This window comes from Scomber scombrus, chromosome 13 (genome assembly GCF_963691925.1).
Source record: "Scomber scombrus chromosome 13, fScoSco1.1, whole genome shotgun sequence".
NCBI classification, from domain to species: domain Eukaryota; kingdom Metazoa; phylum Chordata; class Actinopteri; order Scombriformes; family Scombridae; genus Scomber; species Scomber scombrus.
Window position 1 is genome coordinate 27,277,982 of NC_084982.1, and position 18,348 is coordinate 27,296,329.

An 18,348-nucleotide genomic window follows, 5' to 3' on the forward strand; every position below is an offset into this window, starting at 1 on the left:
GAGGTTATATCACTTCCTTAAACGTAATCTGCTCAGATTATTATCTAACCATTGTTAACATTTTCTTTTTGTGTGTTTTTCATGTCTCTCTTCTCTCTCTCTCTCTTCTTCCCGACAGCCGGCAGTCGCTCCAGCTCTCCTGGCAAGCTGCTCGGCCACAGCAGCTACGGCCGCATCCCTCGAGCCACGGCGCCGCCTAACACCACGCCGGCCGACAAGCGCACCAGGATCCCCCGAAGCCAAGGGTGCAGCCGCGAGACTAGCCCCAGCAGAATGGGCCTCGGTGAGTTCAGCACTCAGACAGGTTGCTCTCCTTCTTGTTTTATGTGGTTTACATCTGGAAGAGTGAAATAGGGTCACATGTGGAAGCAAAAAAGGGGTGAAACTGCTCATCTTACCTCTTTCCCAAATGAAGAAATGCTTGTTGGGGAGTAAATGTGTCATTAAATTAATGTTACTGATGAAAATGTTGATGATTATAAAGGAGGTTACATCTGAAGTCAGACCTTTAAGATTTTGCTCAGGAGGGTTTTTTCCTCATTTTTTCATATTTAACATGTTACTGAATACATATATTGATGTTTTTAATTCTTTGAAATCAATATTTTTTTATATTTAGTAAATAAATCATGATGTGGGCTTATTAGGAGCACACACAGGCTTAAATGGAGTCACAGTACCAATTAAACCCACTTTATTCATCAATTATCTTTATTTTATATTCCAAAATCTACATGAACTAATGAATACATTTTACAATGAGAGATAAATGTTGCTTTATAAGAAATGATCTCCCTTATAAATCATGTCAGTATCCATGAAAAACAGCTGGACTTAGATGTTGGTGCTTAATGGGAACATTTACCCTAACAGCTAGAAACAGCTAGAAAGGGAGAAAGGAAGGAAGGAAAGGAGGAAGGAAGATTAACTTCCTGATTAAGAGATAAACTTTCTTGTTTTGTCCTTTTGAAACACTCACAGATTTATTGTCACAAATAACAACAACAACAACACGTGATTTTAAGCTTCTTTTTATGGTGATGAAGCTGATTGCTCACAGGTTTATTCTGATGGATGATTAACATGAAAACACATGTGCTTAATGCTAAAAAAGCTTGTTTTTGGGGTTACTTTACTTGAAATGACGGACACAGTGAAAGCAAATAAATCTAATTTTGTAGCACTGCTATTAGTCATCATAAAAAGGTTAAATCAGGTGGAAAACATCTTCCAGAAACTCAACACCATGTGATTACTGAGCTCTACAGATCCCAGCAGTCACACCTTTCCTGGCAGTCTGAGTCACCAACGCTCTCCTCCTCTGTCGTGGTTTTTATATCGATGCTCATCTTTAATGTGCTGTTCATTATGACGTAGTTTAAATAAGAGAAAATGTTGAATTGTTCACTTTGTTTGTCGCAATAAGAAACTGATGATTAATATTGTATATGTTTGTTTTATAAAGGGGAAGGTATGATTTTTTTTGTTTTTTTCATCTTAATAATGTGATGTGTTGATGTTTAAAACCCCATTTATCCCTTCTTTTTTTCTGTATCTAATCTTTGTCACAAATTAACAGTTGAAAGCTTGAGTTGCTCTTTGCAGTGTCAACACTGTCTAACCTTTTTACTAGCAGTCTGCTGTTTGACCTCCTCACTCACTCACCAGCACTTTACCATCGCGTCCTCCTCTTCCTCATCTTCTTCTTCTTCTTCTTTTCATTCACTGTTATTTCTTCTTCACCTTTTACTCCCTCTTTGTTTTCCTGTATACTGTAGTTTTGTCATAATAGCAGCAAAGATCAGGGATGATTTTAAGAGGTAGAATAATCAATTAAAAAATTCAGAATGCCCAAATAAAATTTCAGAAAGGTAATAAAAGATTATTCATATCATATCAGTGGATCTCTTTTGCCAAGACATTTGTTGTGGATATTCAGAGACTTCAGTGATTCATTTGTAAAGATTTTGATAACTACATTAATCTCTGTGTAGCTCCACCGCTGGATACATGTGACAATTTGATGCAGGAAACACTTTAACTCAATTTTACTGAGCTCATTTGTGCTTCCCAGTCTCATGTTGGACAAATAATTAAACTCATCTGTTGATTCATGGGGACAAAGTGGTTTAAAACTTTTTAAAGAAATACAGCCTTTTGATGTTTAATGACCTTATAGCCTTTTGTCATAACCTTTTTAGCACCACAAATGGCTCAGCTATGAGAACAGCAAAGTTTGTTTAAGTCTAAAACTCACTCATCTTGTAGAGTGCAGTAGAAGCCACCTGCTCCTTTTTATACCTTTTAAGTCTTCCTCTTTTCACTCCTTCTGCTCTTTTTTTTATTTTCTCCATCTCTGTCTCATTGCTCCATGAATGCCCACTGACATTCCCACCTAACTTGTTGTCCTGACAGCCAGCCTGTGTGGTAAAGCTCTTCTTCCTGCTGCTCTCCCCTACCGCACGCTAGCCCGGAGCCGCATTCCCCGCCCCAGCATGAGTCAGGGTTGCAGTCGCGACACCAGTCGCGAGAGCAGCCGCGACACCAGCCCCGCTCGGGGCTTTACTCCTCTGGGTGAGTACCCGCTGTGCTACTAGCTGGTCCTGGAGCAGCTCTTCCAGCCCACAGTGTCCCAACTGAACCACCTTTACCAAAAACATCTGTATGAGTTTTATCTTCTGCACATTAAACATCTGCCTGGATCTCTCTCTCTGTGCATGAACTAACTGTAACTTTCTTGGTTTAAGGTATTTACTGTTCTGTGAGGTGGATACAGCTTGTTTTTCTTTCCTTTTTTTGAGTCTTTTTATTTATTATTTTAACTTTAAATGTGTTATTTTGGACTGTTTTATGTTGGATTCACGTGTTTGAATTGTTCTATAGAAAGATGTGTATATAAGTTGTGGTTTTAAGTATAAATGCTATAAGTAAAATATATTTTATGACTTATGCATGGGTGAAAACACACAAGAATACATAGAATACATAAAATATACAGAATAGAGGCACCAGGAAATAAGAGCAAGTAATCGCTGCAGCCAGTCGTCATGGCAACCTGCAGCCAGTGTGCAGCAGCTGCTCCTGTACTTCCTGTGCTGGAGCATCTCAGTGAGGTTAAGTCATAACTCTGCAACCATAACTGTATCATGAAGGAATCTATAAAGCAGGAGTGAAAGAAGAACTAGTGCTTTTGTTTCTATAGATCATCGCTATAAGTGATGGAGCTGTGATTGTAACGGAAACAGCACATTTAATATTTGTGCTTATGGCTCAAAGTTAATAGATTAATTCACTCTTTTTTTGTTTTCTGCCATCTTAAAACCGTCTCATATGTGAGCCTCAGTAAAGTTATTATAACAGCTGATTGACGGAGTAAATCCCAAATCAAGGTTTTAATTAATAAAATCTTGATCATATAATGAAAACAGGTTGTTATTATTATGAATTATCTCTCTTTAATTTTATTTCATAACAGAAACACAAACTAGTTTCTCTTATAAATAAAAGTGAATAAATATGAAGCTGGACAGATACTGCTGCAACTAATGATTAAATTCTTCATTAATCATTTTATCTATACAATGTTAGAAAATAGAGAAAAATAGATAGATTCAATTAACAGTCTAAAATTAAAAGTTAATCAGTTAATTATGATGTATGAAACATAAAAGCTTCACATCATCTCATTTGAGAAGCTACAACCTGCAAATATGTGGCATTTTTCTTTTAAATAAGTCAAAAGAGCTGCCGATTAATTTTCTGTTGATTTACTAACTGATTAATCCACTAATCATTACAGGTAGATACACATAATTAAAATTAAAGATGGGACAGTGTAGAAGAATATAAAAACATCTCCTGAGCCTGACATTAACACCAGGTGTTTAACATGACGTGTGTCACTAACCCCTCTGGTCCGGATGTCGTTCCCCCCCCCGCAGCCTCCCGACGTCATTCCCGTTCAACCAGCGCTCTCTCCACAGCCGACCCCCACGGCCAGTCAGGTGACCTGCATGTCTCGGACCTCCCACCCCCCGAACCCCCCAGCAGCCCCTCTGGGGGGGTTTACCCCCCTAAATGCCCTCAATCAGAGGCATCAGTGCCCGTTATACCCGCATGCTTCTGTGGTTGTTACGTCACGTGACTTTATTTTAGTGTTTTATTTAAGTATTTAAGTTTAAGTTCTGTTCATACAGCTGTTGTCATGTGGGCCAGACCTGTAGAAAGATGGAAGGAAGGAAGGAATAGAAGACAGGAAGGAAAGATGGAGGGAAGAAAGGAAGAAAGGAAGGAAAAGAAGACAGGAAGGAAGGAGGGATGGAAGGAAGGAATAGAAGACAGGAAGGAAAGATGAAAGGAAACAAGGAAGGAGGGAAGGAAGGAATAGAAGACAGGAAGGAAAGATGGAGGGAAGGAAGGAAGAAAGGAAGGAAAAGAAGACAGGAAGGAAGGAGGGATGGAAGGAAGGAATAGAAGACAGGAAGGAAAGATGAAAGGAAACAAGGAAGGAAAAGAAGGAAAGATGGAAGGAAGAAAGGAAAGATGGAAGGAAGGAAGGGAAGATGGAATGAAGGAAGGAAAAGTAGACAGGAAGGAAAGATGGAAGGAAGGAAGGAAAGATGGAATGAAGGAAAGAAAAGAAGACAGGAAAAAAAGATGAAAGGAGGGAAGGAAGGAAGGAGGGACGGAGGGCAGATGGATAGAAGGAAGGAAAAGAAGACAGGAAGGAAGGAGGGATGGAAGGAAGGAATAGAAGACAGGAAGGAAAGATGAAAGGAAACAAGGAAGGAAAAGAAGGAAAGATGGAAGGAAGAAAGGAAAGATGGAAGGAAGGAAGGGAAGATGGAATGAAGGAAGGAAAAGTAGACAGGAAGGAAAGATGGAAGGAAGGAAGGAAAGATGGAATGAAGGAAAGAAAAGAAGACAGGAAAAAAAGATGAAAGGAGGGAAGGAAGGAAGGAAGGAAGGAGGGACGGAGGGCAGATGGATAGAAGGAAGGAAAAGAAGACAGGAAGGAAAGAGGAAAGAAAAGAGGGAATGGAGGACGGAAGGAAGGAAGGAGGGAAAATAAGACAGGAAGAGAAGTGGGACGGATTAGTCCCCATCGGCGGACCGGTTCTGGCCCACAGGACTCATGTTTGACACCCCTGATTTAAGTAAACATGGTTAGAATAGTTAAGGTGCTTTATTTATATTATTCTAGCATGTAAAAGGAAACACTTTGTGCTCGTGTTATTGTCCTTTAATCACCAATCTTTCATTATTCTGTGCCTTATACATCGTTGTGTTGTTGTGATCTACAGTCTGTGATTCAGCCTCGCTTCATATGTTGTTGTTATAAGTCTTTTCTATTATTTATATATGTTTCAGTCATGTCTCATTTAGCAGCCTGTAAGTTTATTTGTAATTTCTTTTTACATTTTTAAAGTTTTGTTCTTCAGGTTTCTTTGTCCAGGAGGACTTCTTCATCTGGTTTCATCATCCTTTTAAACCTTTGTGCCTTTTGTTGTTTTAATGTTTTAATGTTGTAATAATTTAACACACCAGCTCATATTTATGTTTTTTTGTGTGTTTTTGTTCCTCTTTGGTGAACTGTCGGTGCTCTTTATCCATCATCTCTCTGGGAAACGGCACGGCTGTAGTGGATTTCTGCTTTTGTTGGGTTTTTCTTTTGTAACGTTTATCTTTTCATTTTGCATTTTGGTGGTTGGAAACTTTCCCTCTTACAGTTTATAGCTTTTATGTTTATTCTTTTGCTTTTTTTTGCCTGCAGGTTAGTTTCAGTGTCCACATTTACATTTCTTACTGAGCTTCACTGACTATCTTTCCTTTTTTTTTTGTTCTTTTTTCTTTTCTTATTTCCTGTCTTAGATCGGTACGGTTTGATTCACCAAGCCAGAATCTCTGCATCAGTTAACGCCATGAGGGTCCTTAACACGGGCACCGAGGTGGAGGCTGCTGTAGCTGATGCTCTGGTGAGTTACTGATCGCTCTCTGCCTTCAAGAAAAGCATCATTATAAGAAGTCTCTTCTCATTTAGATTGTTAGATTTATTGTTAATGCATTAATGCACCAGGCAGGTTTTAATCTAAACTTATGTGTGTGTCAAAACTAGCACTAGAAGACTAAAGTATTAATGAAACAGTAGAGCTTGAGGTGTGTAACTTTGCACCTTTGTAATGAGGATTTTCTCTCTAGTGCAGCTTAAAAAAAGCCTTTAAAAGCCAGATCTCAGTGTTTTGTTTGCTCGTTAAGATGCAGCACAGTAGAAAAGACATTTTCCTGCAAGAGACAAATATGATTAAATATGATCTGCATTGATGCATCCAGTGGAAATTCAATGATTGTACAACTTACTGGCCTGTTATTGGTCTTAACTTCTGATATCCAACTATAGAAAAACATGATAGCAGTTATGGAGATTTCAAATTTCATATTTTTCTAGGACTGCAACTAAGGATTATTTATTAATCTAATTGGTTATTATCTTGATCAATTAGTTTATTTGGTCAGTAAAATGTTTGGTCACTGTTTCCTAAAAGCCAAGATGTGACCTCAAACATCTTTTTCTCATTTTGTCTCTTACTGTTATAGCTGATTAAAGAAATAAGGACTTTTTTGACACAGTTTTTTTCTCCTCAGGTGATTTCAAATGAATGTTTTCTTCACTTAAATCAAAAAAGTGAGCTTGTGAAACACTGTCTGTTGTTGTGAGGTTAACAATATTAGTTTATCATTGTTCCTTTATTGATTACACTGTCATAAACATGTGGAATATAATGTTTTAAATCTTTATTAAGTGTAATATGTGATATATAACTGTGAAGAATTAGAGAGAAATGATAAGAATGACTTGAACACCCTTTACTCTGATCTTTAGTGAGAATATCTGAACTCTTGTAATCATATTAATTAGTTATAAATGTTAAAATGTGTAGTCTGGACAGTCTGGTGTGTATTTGTTTGTTGTTCCCCCCGTTAAACCATCTCTCTCTCCTCTTCTCTTCTCCTCTTGGTTGTTTTTTATTTTACCATTTTCAGCTATTAGGAGACTCCAGGAATAAGGTAGTTGGTCATTTTACGTACTGTTTGTTACATCCATGCCATTACACACTAATCAAGTTCAATAATGCAGCTTGTCTCATAATTATTACTATTAGTGGCTCGTGATGCTTCTCCGCCCTGACTGATTTTTATTCATTTATATATGTTTTTTTTAAATTTTAATGTAGTTTTACCATCGCATCCCAAATGTGCATCTTTGGTCCCTCAGCAAAGATATTTTTTCCCCACATTGTGATTATTTTTTTATTGTTGAACCTCATTATTTTTGGTGCATTACTTATATGTTTGTTTTTTTAATAAGATTATAAGATTAAATATACTTAACTGTTTGTATTGCATTGCATGTGTAGTCAGGACTTCTGCTTACTTGTTGCACTGCTTGACTGGCTTTTGATATTAATTTAGAAAAAAATGTGCATACCATAACAGACATTAAACTATTAATTAAGTTAAATTATACATGAAATAAATGACATTAAACAATAGAGTTCAACAGCATGGCTACCTGATGCAACTGGCAACCTTTCATCAGATTATTACCTTACAGCTGCAGAGCTTCTTTAACATTCTTTAACTCTTTCTCCTGCAGAGGAAGCCTTTGAGACGGAGGTATGAATCCCCGGGGATGTACTCTGACGACGACGCCAACAGCGACGCGTCCAGCGCCTGCTCGGAGCGCTCGTACGGCTCCAGGAACGGCGGCATCCCTCATTACCTGCGTCAGACGGAGGACGTGGCCGAGGTCCTGAACCACTGCGCCAGCTCCAACTGGTCAGAGAGGAAGGAAGGTCTGCTGGGTCTGCAGAATCTCCTCAAGAGCCAAAGAATACTGAGGTGGGATTGGGATCATAAAGACCCTCGTTAGAGTCATAGATGTATTATAAGATCTGGATAGTTGATCAAATATGGCGCCCATTCAGTCCTATAAGTACTTTAAGTTTCTAGCTTCCAGGTCTGCTTCCATGTTATTTGGCCCACTGAATATTCACAGTAGTGTTTTTAAATCAGTTTTCTCGGCTTGAGGAAAGTTTACACATATAAAACCTCTATCGATCAAACATTCATAACATAAAGAGTCATAATTGACCTTTTTATTGCAGTTTAAGGTTTCCTGTCAACAGTTTTACAGATGTCTCTTTTATAGTGATGGTCTATGGGGGGAAATGCTCCTAGGGGGCTGCAGGGGGATTTTTTTTAATAGCTGCAATACCACAAGTGACCACTGGAAGAAAATCGGTGCCCTATCCATTCATGCTTAGAGCTTTCTTGTTGACAAAAGTTATGTGTCTCAGCACACTGTGTTTATCCTGAAGGTTTTAGAAGTGTTGAAGACATTTTCTTCCTCAAACAAAACAAATGTTTAAGTATTTTAAATTCTGCCTTTTTTACATGTATATTTAGTAGCTTGCAGTCTTCTTCTTCACTGCCTTTGTGGGTGCAATACTGCCACCTGTAGATCAGTGGATTAATATCACCTGGGCGTACGTGCATTTTTTTGTTTTGCACATATCAGACAAAAAAAACCCCACTCATGAACAAGAAACTGCTTCATGGTGCAACGAGAGGTCAGAAACTCCACACTGTACCTTTAACTGTGGACTGGAAATATGTGTGTTGGTACTTTGCATGCATGTTCAAATGTGACCAAATAAATAAAATGAAAATGAAAGAAAGAGATTGTTATGATGCAGCTAATGAAGCATTTTGGAGAGTTCTGCACTGATTTGTATCTTTTGTTCCCTTCAGCCGAGTGGAGCTGAAGAGACTCTGTGAGATCTTCACCAGGATGTTTGCAGATCCACACAGCAAGGTAAACAAGAACTGTACTAACTGAAGCACGATATGATGATGTCATTATGATGATATCAGCATGATGTCCAAAATACGTCTGTACATGACAAAGCTGTGACTTATCTGAAACTAACTGAGTGTCTCTCGTCGCATGGTCTGCCTTGCTGTGGATTTATAACAACAGAGAGTAAGTGTGTTTTTAGTCTATACTCCTCAAACGGACATTAACCAAAAACATTTAACTAAACATGAGCATTTTAATCTCTTTGTACGTGCTGTTTCCCTCTCTGCTCACTCTGTGGCTGCGTCTTCCTTCCCCAGGTGTTCAGCATGTTCTTGGAGACTCTCGTGGACTTCGTCACGGTGCACAGAGAGGACCTGCAGGACTGGCTTTTCGTCCTGCTCACCCAGCTGCTGAAGAAGATGGGCGCAGACCTGCTGGGCTCAGTCCAGGCCAAAGTCCAGAAGGCCCTGGATATCACAAGGTCTGACATGCATAGCATTGGGCCCACAGGACGGGGTGATTAGAGAGGATTACAGATAGATAAAAGGGACATTTAACATCAATAATTGGCTGGTCAGTGCTGTGTTTGGAGAGTTTTGTGCTCTTTATCTCTCAGTTCGTGGTCAACTTTGGAAATAAATCCGCCTGTTGCAACACCCTCATAATCCTTCAGTGTCAGTGTCTATAAAAATAAGATTGAAGTGTTTGAGGGAAGCTCTTGTCAAAGGCATGAAGGAACAAATAGTAGGTTTATCCTTTTAATCCAAGATTTATAGGAATGTGTGTTCTTGTCATTAGGAGGCCCATTACTCTTCTTCTATCTTGGCTTGTATCCAAATAAGATAGAAGCTCTTAAGCTCTTGGGATGTTGGGAACCTTAGTAAGGTGTCCAGTAATCATTTATGACTTGAGGTTCTGACTTTGGGGATGCATGACCAGTTTAAGTGCAAATATATGTTCTCATGGTTATTTTCTGTTGGGTAAACTAGGCTGATAGATGATTTCTTTGTTCCCTTAGAAACTATAATAGTTTAAGTTTGCTCTTTGCTTGTTGAGATGTGCTGTCTCCCTATTGTACTATAATAATGAATAGTTTAATCTTCAACCCAGCACTGTTTTGTGTATTATTTCATTTCATTTTAGTGTTTTTAGACAATTTCCACGACACTTATCCTGAGTGAAATCTGTTTAAAAGACACAAACTCATGAAGGCTTCATTAGGCTTCAAACAGGCTAAGGTGTAGTAGTGTTCCTAGCTATTTTTAATGGTGTTGTATTGGAAGAAGAAAGACAGATGTAGTTGTGTGAAGAAGGAAAGTGAGTGAGAGCTCTTTATTTGAAGCATATTGAGGCCTTAAAGCAACAACCTCCATCTTCTTTAATAATGATTCATAATAATATATACACTGTCTAATATAAAGGAAAAAGCTAACTCTTATTCTCTTTATCTTGTTTTTTAGGGATTCCTTCCCATTCGACCAACAGTTCAACATCCTGATGAGGTTTATTGTGGATCAGACTCAGACTCCAAACCTCAAGGTAGAGTAAAAAGAAAGAGAGAAGCTGATTTTAAATAATTGGTGACTACATGCGCTCAAAGCTTGTCGTCTCTTTTTCAGGTCAAAGTGGCCATTTTGAAGTACATCGAGTCGTTGGCTCGGCAGATGGACCCGACTGACTTTGTGAACTCCAGCGAGACTCGACTGGCCGTGTCTCGTATCATCACCTGGACGACTGAACCCAAAAGCTCTGACGTCAGGAAGGTAAGGAACGGCTCTCTGAGTCCAATCTGAGCAAGGAGACAGTTTTACACCATGATGGGTTTGTCCTGTTATTCAGCACCGACAGTGGAAATAATCTTAATAATCATAATTTAAGTGTTTCTTTTTCTCCTTTTCTTGAATTTAAAATCTGTTCTTATTTTCAGCAGGATGCATATATTCTTATCCTTTTGATCTTTATTATTTGAATGATAAGAGAATATTATTGTGTTTTAATTTTAGGTCAAATAAGGTGTGATATAATATATCTCAGGATAACTTTACACCATGATTGGTTTGTCCTGTTATCCAGATTATTGTTTGGATGTTTCTTTATTTCTTTTTCTTGACTTTAAATCTGTTCTTATTTTCAGCGGGATGTATTTATATTCAATACATGTTTTTTTAACCTTTTGTTCTTTATCATTGGAGTGATCAGAGATTATTACTGTGTTTTAATTTTAGGGTCAAACCAAGGTGTGATAGAGGATAAACCAAAAACTAAAATTCTCATAATGAAAAGTGGACGCATTAGATCTCACATCAAGGCCTTCTTTCCTTCTATGATTTTATTTATTTACTTATTTATTTGCCTCAGCACTAATTAATGGACATATAATCTACGATAATATACTAAACTTTTATTATTAATGATACTACAAGTGGGCGAGCAAGCTTAATGCAAAACTAAATGCTTTGAGCTTTGTTCAGTATGAAGTTATAAGAAGTAAACCAGACGTAAAGTGTATATTTTTAGTATAGATCCATTATTCCTGGATGCATTGGACAGCCATGTGCATCGTTTATATATATTTACATGCATACATTTTTTTTTTAAACAAGGTAAATCTTCATGCTGTAGTGTTTGTTTAGCAGCAGTTGTAAACTCTCCATGCGGTCGGCCTCGGGTCAACGGCCCATTATCTTCCCTCCTTGTCTGACGCGCGTCATGTTCTCCCCTCTATGTGTGTAGCTTTCTGTTTGTTTTTCCACTGCTGCTCTTCCAACTGAAAACATCACCTAGTTTCAGGCTTAGCACAAAATATCTGCTCTCTAGGAAGATTAAACCACACTGCATTGCTTTGTGTCAGGTTGTTTTATATGAAATATTAGTACAGTATTGCATCCAAAACAGGAGAGAAGTCTGCAGACATTTCATTTCCTTTTAATAATCTTAAATATCTCTTTTTTCCCTTTGATTAATGTAACACCTCACACTAGAGAGAAAGAACCTAGAATAAACCCCCATTTATGTTGCCTATATGTGTATAATCTGTATCATTTGTATACTTGTAAATTAATAAACTTAAAATAATAAATAAATTAAAAATTAAAAATGTACATATATGCAAAATGGTAGAACTATGACTCAAATTTGATTAAAAAGAAAAAGTTAGATAGTTGTAAATAATATATACATATGTAGAAAATATATAGATAGGACCCCCAGAGCACAATAGCCATTATAATATATATATAAAGCTAGATTAAAAAAGAGATGCCTAAGCAACATATCTTTCATTTAAATGTTACAAAATACACATGATACATAGAAAATACAATGTTTTATATGACAAAGATAGCAGCATAGTCTCCTTTTCTCATTTTAAGTACATAAACAATCACAGGAATGTGTCAAAAAAGCTGGTAAGTTAACAATAAGTACAATATTGCATCCAAACAAATGTGATGATGGGTGGTGAGGGGATGAGGGGAGGGAGGGGAAGAGGGAGGACCTGTGTCATGCTGTAATTCCCATTCTTGCCTTGCCCACTTTGCCCCAGACCCTTCATAACTGGGTGAGCGACGAGCTAGCTGGCAGGTCCAGTACTGCAGCCTTACTTTCCACTGAGGGCAACCAGGAAGAGAGGTGTAAGCAGGTAGAGCCCCTCCCGCAACAACAACAACAAAAACAACAACAACAACAGCAGCAGCAGCCAATTACAATTACAACACGCCATGACAAGCACGCAATGCCCCCCTTCCCCCTCAGCCCCCCCGCCCGCCCGCCCGCCCCCCCCGCCTGCGGAGCCTAACCAACACCTTGGAGACTGTGAAAACTAGAGTGTGGCATCTCTCACTCACCTCTATTTCATTTACGCTCGAGCTGATTTGCTGTAACAACCTTTTATTTAAAGAGAGTCTGTGCCTGTCTGATCACTCACCAATTAGATTCAAGCTTGTTATGCAACCAGGAAAGACGCAGGTTTAACATTCATATATATATATATATTTCCTTAAAGATAATACAGTGAGAAGGCTTGTTTGCTTTGTATGAACTGACTTATTTGGTCGATTTTATGGCTCAACTTTGACAGGAATGCTGTTTCTGCTCATGTTTCTGAGTGCCTAACACTGTTTTTGGATTTGTCTCACTCACTAACTTCCTCTCATCCACCGTCCTGCATACTTCTCCTGCATGTTGTTAACATTCAGTGTCTGTGTACAGGAATAGAGACTTTCTAAATGTCTTATAAAAGTAGGATCTTGATTATAGTTGCTGTAGTATCTGTATGTGTAGTGTTAAGTGATAATAGTGTATTCAATCTCTATAGGAAGATATAAATATGAAAGATTAGAAATGCATCCATCATAAACAAATACTGTATCCATAAATCATTACAGGTCTTGGCACACATGGCGAAAATCATTATCCAATCATCACATTATATTTCAGATAGTCAGTCAATCATTTAACTGCTTATTTTCACAGTTATAATGAAATATGGAGATAGGGAAAACCAAAGAAAAGCAACATGGGGCTTTAAGGGTTAAAGAGAGGAGAAAAGTGAAAGTTCAGCTAGTTATTGTAGCTCATATCACAAATATTAACCCTTTACATACTGTTCATATTCTGACTCATAATTAGTCTCTACACCAATTCACATTCATACATTCTCCATCAATCATTAATACATGTTTGATGAATCTTATGGAGAGAAAAAAAGAATACATTCACAATCACTATTGTATTATCAAGGAGATCATTTGATAGAATATGATGCATACAACATGTTTGAATGCTTAATAAATGCAGGTAAAACTTACATTTGCATATATAAAATGTGTATCAGCTGCACAAGAATTTAAAATAATGATGCATTTTAGTTCCTATTTTTGTATACTGTGGGTCAAATTAGGAGAAGTCTGGCTAAAATAAATGCTTTTATAGCCCTGAAATGTAAAAATGGGTTAAATTAGACCCTGAACAGTATGTAAGGGTTAAAAGTCTCTCCATAGTAAAACATTACAGACTCATTTTCTGTATAATGTTTTGTAATGAACCATTAAACATGAACTTATATTCCTTTATAACAGTAATAAACTTTCTACAGGCCCCTTTTACATTTGATTTGTACTCACTTGCATGTTGCAACGACGATGAAGTGACGATGACTCTGAATAGAAGAATTCCTTCTTTAGTTTCTCACTGAATGCAGCTTCTCAACACTCACCAGTTTCTTACTCAACAGTTTTCTTTCTTACAGGCTGATGTGAATGTTTGAGTAACAACATCGAGGAGTTGGTTGATCTGGTTTCAGGATTGATTTTGACTTTTTATTAGCAACTAAATTTAACATCATCACACTGTACTTTCTCTGCTTTTAATACATTAAAATAAAAGTTAGTTCAGCTGTTTTATCTCACTAGCAGCAGCTGTTTAAAACACACAGTCAAGACATTTCTGAAACCAAAGAAACCATCTGAGCTCTCTACTCTGCCCCCCCCCCCCCTTCCATCTCCATCCTAACCTGTTGTGCTAAACTGCCTGCAGGCGGCCCAGGTGGTGCTGATCTCCTTGTTTGAGCTCAACACCCCCGAGTTCACCATGCTGCTGGGAGCTCTGCCCAAAACCTTCCAGGACGGAGCCACCAAGCTGCTGCACAACCACCTGAAGAACTCCAGTAACACCAGCAGCAGCAGCGTGGTGAGTTGAGCAAAAGTCAGACTCTGAGCTGTTCAAAGCAACAAATGGTTATTATAGAGAACATCCAGCGAGGGTTTTGTATGTCCCTGCCCTCTGAACTCAGACATGCTGTATCTTTAGTTGCTTTTAAAACTCTTATTACAACTTTGTTCCTTTGTGAAAGCTTTTGGAAATGTTTGAATTGCTCTATTTATTGCTGTACAACTTTTATTTGATTTTATTCTTTTAGATGTTTCACTTATGAGCAACTAGTTCAGTCAGGTTTCCCAGCTACGATCACATTCCAGTAAGATCATCTTCAAAGCCATAAATGAAGTATGATATGAGATGGAAACAGTGATATCAAATACCTACAGAAATGTTCTTTTATAGCAGCAGAAAAAAAACAGGCAAAGGCTTAAAAGACATTTAGAACATTTAGACTTTAGTGTAGAGTATTTTTTTGCTATTTGGTCATATGATAAATAAACTATTCTGAATGTGTCCCATTAAAAAAACTTAAAAGTAAATATCGGACTGTTTCTGCTACCAAAGCAAAGAGTGACTGATGAGGTCAGTCTGACTGAAATGTTGCATCTATAATCATGTGTGTGTGGATTATGTTTTCTATTAAAAGACAGCAGATAGGTTTTGTTTTTATTCCCAGTTATCATCACACAGTGTTCTCATGTTATTCTGAGCTGCAGTGACAGAGTGTAAAATCATCCACACTATCAGCTGTCGCTCCAGGGATGAAATAAACTTTACATAATTAAAATAAAGCTAATCATCATTAAGTGTTACTGACCTGTAACAATAAACAGTATTATATTGCTCTTTTTTACTCGTCATCGATCCCATAGGATTTTCTAAACGCTGCTTTTTATATTTCATCATTGTGTCATTTCTCTCCAGGGGTCGCCTAGCAACACCATCGGCCGAACGCCTCAGCGTCACACTCCCAGCAGGACGAGCCCGCTCACGTCTCCGACCAACTGTTCACACGGAGGACTTTCACCAAGGTTAGCCCACCACCACCGATCTGCTCCTCTAACTTATTATTATGTTACTACCGCTCCTCCTAACTTATTATTATGTTACTACCACTCCTCCTAACTTATTATTATGTTACTACCACTCCTCCTAACTTATTATTATGTTACTACCATCCTCCTAACTTATTATTATGTTACTACCACTCCTCCTAACTTATTATTATGTTACTACCACTCCTCCTAACTTATTATTATGTTACTACCACTCCTCCTAACTTATTATTATGTTACTACCACTCCTCCTAACTTATTATTATGTTACTACCACTCCTCCTAACTTATTATTATGTTACTACCACTCCTCCTAACTTATTATTATGTTACTACCACTCCTCCTAACTTATTATTATGTTACTACCACTCCTCCTAACTTATTATTATGTTACTACCACTCCTCCTAACTTATTATTATGTTACTACCGCTCCTCCTAACTTATTATTATGTTACTACCGCTCCTCCTAACTTATTATTATGTTACTACCGCTCCTCCTAACTTATTATTATGTTACTACGCTCCTCCTAACTTATTATTATGTTACTACCACTCCTCCTAACTTATTATTATGTTACTACCATCCTCCTAACTTATTATTATGTTACTACCACTCCTCCTAACTTATTATTATGTTACTACCACTCCTCCTAACTTATTATTATGTTACTACGCTCCTCCTAACTTATTATTATGTTACTACACTCCTCCTAACTTATTATTATGTTACTACTGCTCCTCCTAACTTATTATTATGTTACTACCACTCCTCCTAACTTATTATTATGTTACTACCACTCCTCCTAACTTATTATTATGTTACTACACTCCTCCTAACTTATTATTATGTTACTACCACTCCTCCTAACTTATTATTATGTTACTACGCTCCTCCTAACTTATTATTATGTTACTACCACTCCTCCTAACTTATTATTATGTTACTACACTCCTCCTAACTTATTATTATGTTACTACGCTCCTCCTAACTTATTATTATGTTACTACCACTCCTCCTAACTTATTATTATGTTACTACGCTCCTCCTAACTTATTATTATGTTACTACCACTCCTCCTAACTTATTATTACGTTACTACTGCTCCTCCTAACTTATTATTATGTTACTACCACTCCTCCTAACTTATTATTATGTTACTACCACTCCTCCTAACTTATTATTATGTTACTACGCTCCTCCTAACTTATTATTATGTTACTACCACTCCTCCTAACTTATTATTATGTTACTACCACTCCTCCTAACTTATTATTATGTTACTACCATCCTCCTAACTTATTATTATGTTACTACCACTCCTCCTAACTTATTATTATGTTACTACCACTCCTCCTAACTTATTATTATGTTACTACACTCCTCCTAACTTATTATTATGTTACTACACTCCTCCTAACTTATTATTATGTTACTACCACTCCTCCTAACTTATTATTATGTTACTACACTCCTCCTAACTTATTATTATGTTACTACGCTCCTCCTAACTTATTATTATGTTACTACCGCTCCTCCTAACTTATTATTATGTTACTACCACTCCTCCTAACTTATTATTATGTTACTACGCTCCTCCTAACTTATTATTATGTTACTACACTCCTCCTAACTTATTATTATGTTACTACCACTCCTCCTAACTTATTATTATGTTACTACCATCCTCCTAACTTATTATTATGTTACTACCACTCCTCCTAACTTATTATTGTTACTACCGCTCCTCCTAACTTATTATTATGTTACTACCGCTCCTCCTAACTTATTATTATGTTACTACCATCCTCCTAACTTATTATTATGTTACTACCACTCCTCCTAACTTATTATTGTTACTACCGCTCCTCCTAACTTATTATTATGTTACTACCGCTCCTCCTAACTTATTATTATGTTACTACCACTCCTCCTAACTTATTATTATGTTACTACCATCCTCCTAACTTATTATTATGTTACTACCACTCCTCCTAACTTATTATTATGTTACTACCACTCCTCCTAACTTATTATTATGTTACTACCACTCCTCCTAACTTATTATTATGTTACTACCACTCCTCCTAACTTATTATTATGTTACTACCGCTCCTCCTATCTTATTATTATGTTACTACCGCTCCTCCTAACTTATTATTATGTTACTACCACTCCTCCTAACTTATTATTATGTTACTACCGCTCCTCCTAACTTATTATTATGTTACTACCGCTCCTCCTAACTTATTATTATGTTACTACCATCCTCCTAACTTATTATTATGTTACTACCACTCCTCCTAACTTATTATTATGTTACTACCGCTCCTCCTAACTTATTATTATGTTACTACACTCCTCCTAACTTATTATTATGTTACTACCGCTCCTCCTAACTTATTATTATGTTACTACCACTCCTCCTATCTTATTATTATGTTACTACCACTCCTCCTAACTTATTATTATGTTACTACCACTCCTCCTATCTTATTATTATGTTACTACCGCTCCTCCTAACTTATTATTATGTTACTACCGCTCCTCCTAACTTATTATTATGTTACTACCACTCCTCCTAACTTATTATTATGTTACTACCACTCCTCCTAACTTATTATTATGTTACTACCGCTCCTCCTAACTTATTATTATGTTACTACACTCCTCTTATCTTATTATTATGTTACTACCGCTCCTCCTAACTTATTATTATGTTACTACCACTCCTCCTAACTTATTATTATGTTACTACCACTCCTCCTAACTTAT

At 37.2% G+C, this 18,348-nt stretch overlaps 1 protein-coding gene across 1 annotated transcript in view; it reads left to right on the forward strand.

Moving 5' to 3' along the window:
• clasp1a (cytoplasmic linker associated protein 1a) overlaps nucleotides 1-18,348 on the forward strand; it is a 119,745-nt gene that overhangs the window by 87,045 nt on the left and 14,352 nt on the right. The window contains exons 21-32 of the mRNA XM_062431453.1: nucleotides 119-283; nucleotides 2,470-2,574; nucleotides 5,872-5,975; nucleotides 7,042-7,065; nucleotides 7,655-7,899; nucleotides 8,812-8,875; nucleotides 9,041-9,043; nucleotides 9,178-9,341; nucleotides 10,321-10,399; nucleotides 10,480-10,623; nucleotides 14,396-14,548; nucleotides 15,443-15,549. Of these exons, the coding sequence (XP_062287437.1) occupies nucleotides 119-283; nucleotides 2,470-2,574; nucleotides 5,872-5,975; nucleotides 7,042-7,065; nucleotides 7,655-7,899; nucleotides 8,812-8,875; nucleotides 9,041-9,043; nucleotides 9,178-9,341; nucleotides 10,321-10,399; nucleotides 10,480-10,623; nucleotides 14,396-14,548; nucleotides 15,443-15,549 (1,357 nt within the window). The remainder of the gene's footprint in view (nucleotides 1-118; nucleotides 284-2,469; nucleotides 2,575-5,871; nucleotides 5,976-7,041; nucleotides 7,066-7,654; nucleotides 7,900-8,811; nucleotides 8,876-9,040; nucleotides 9,044-9,177; nucleotides 9,342-10,320; nucleotides 10,400-10,479; nucleotides 10,624-14,395; nucleotides 14,549-15,442; nucleotides 15,550-18,348) is intronic.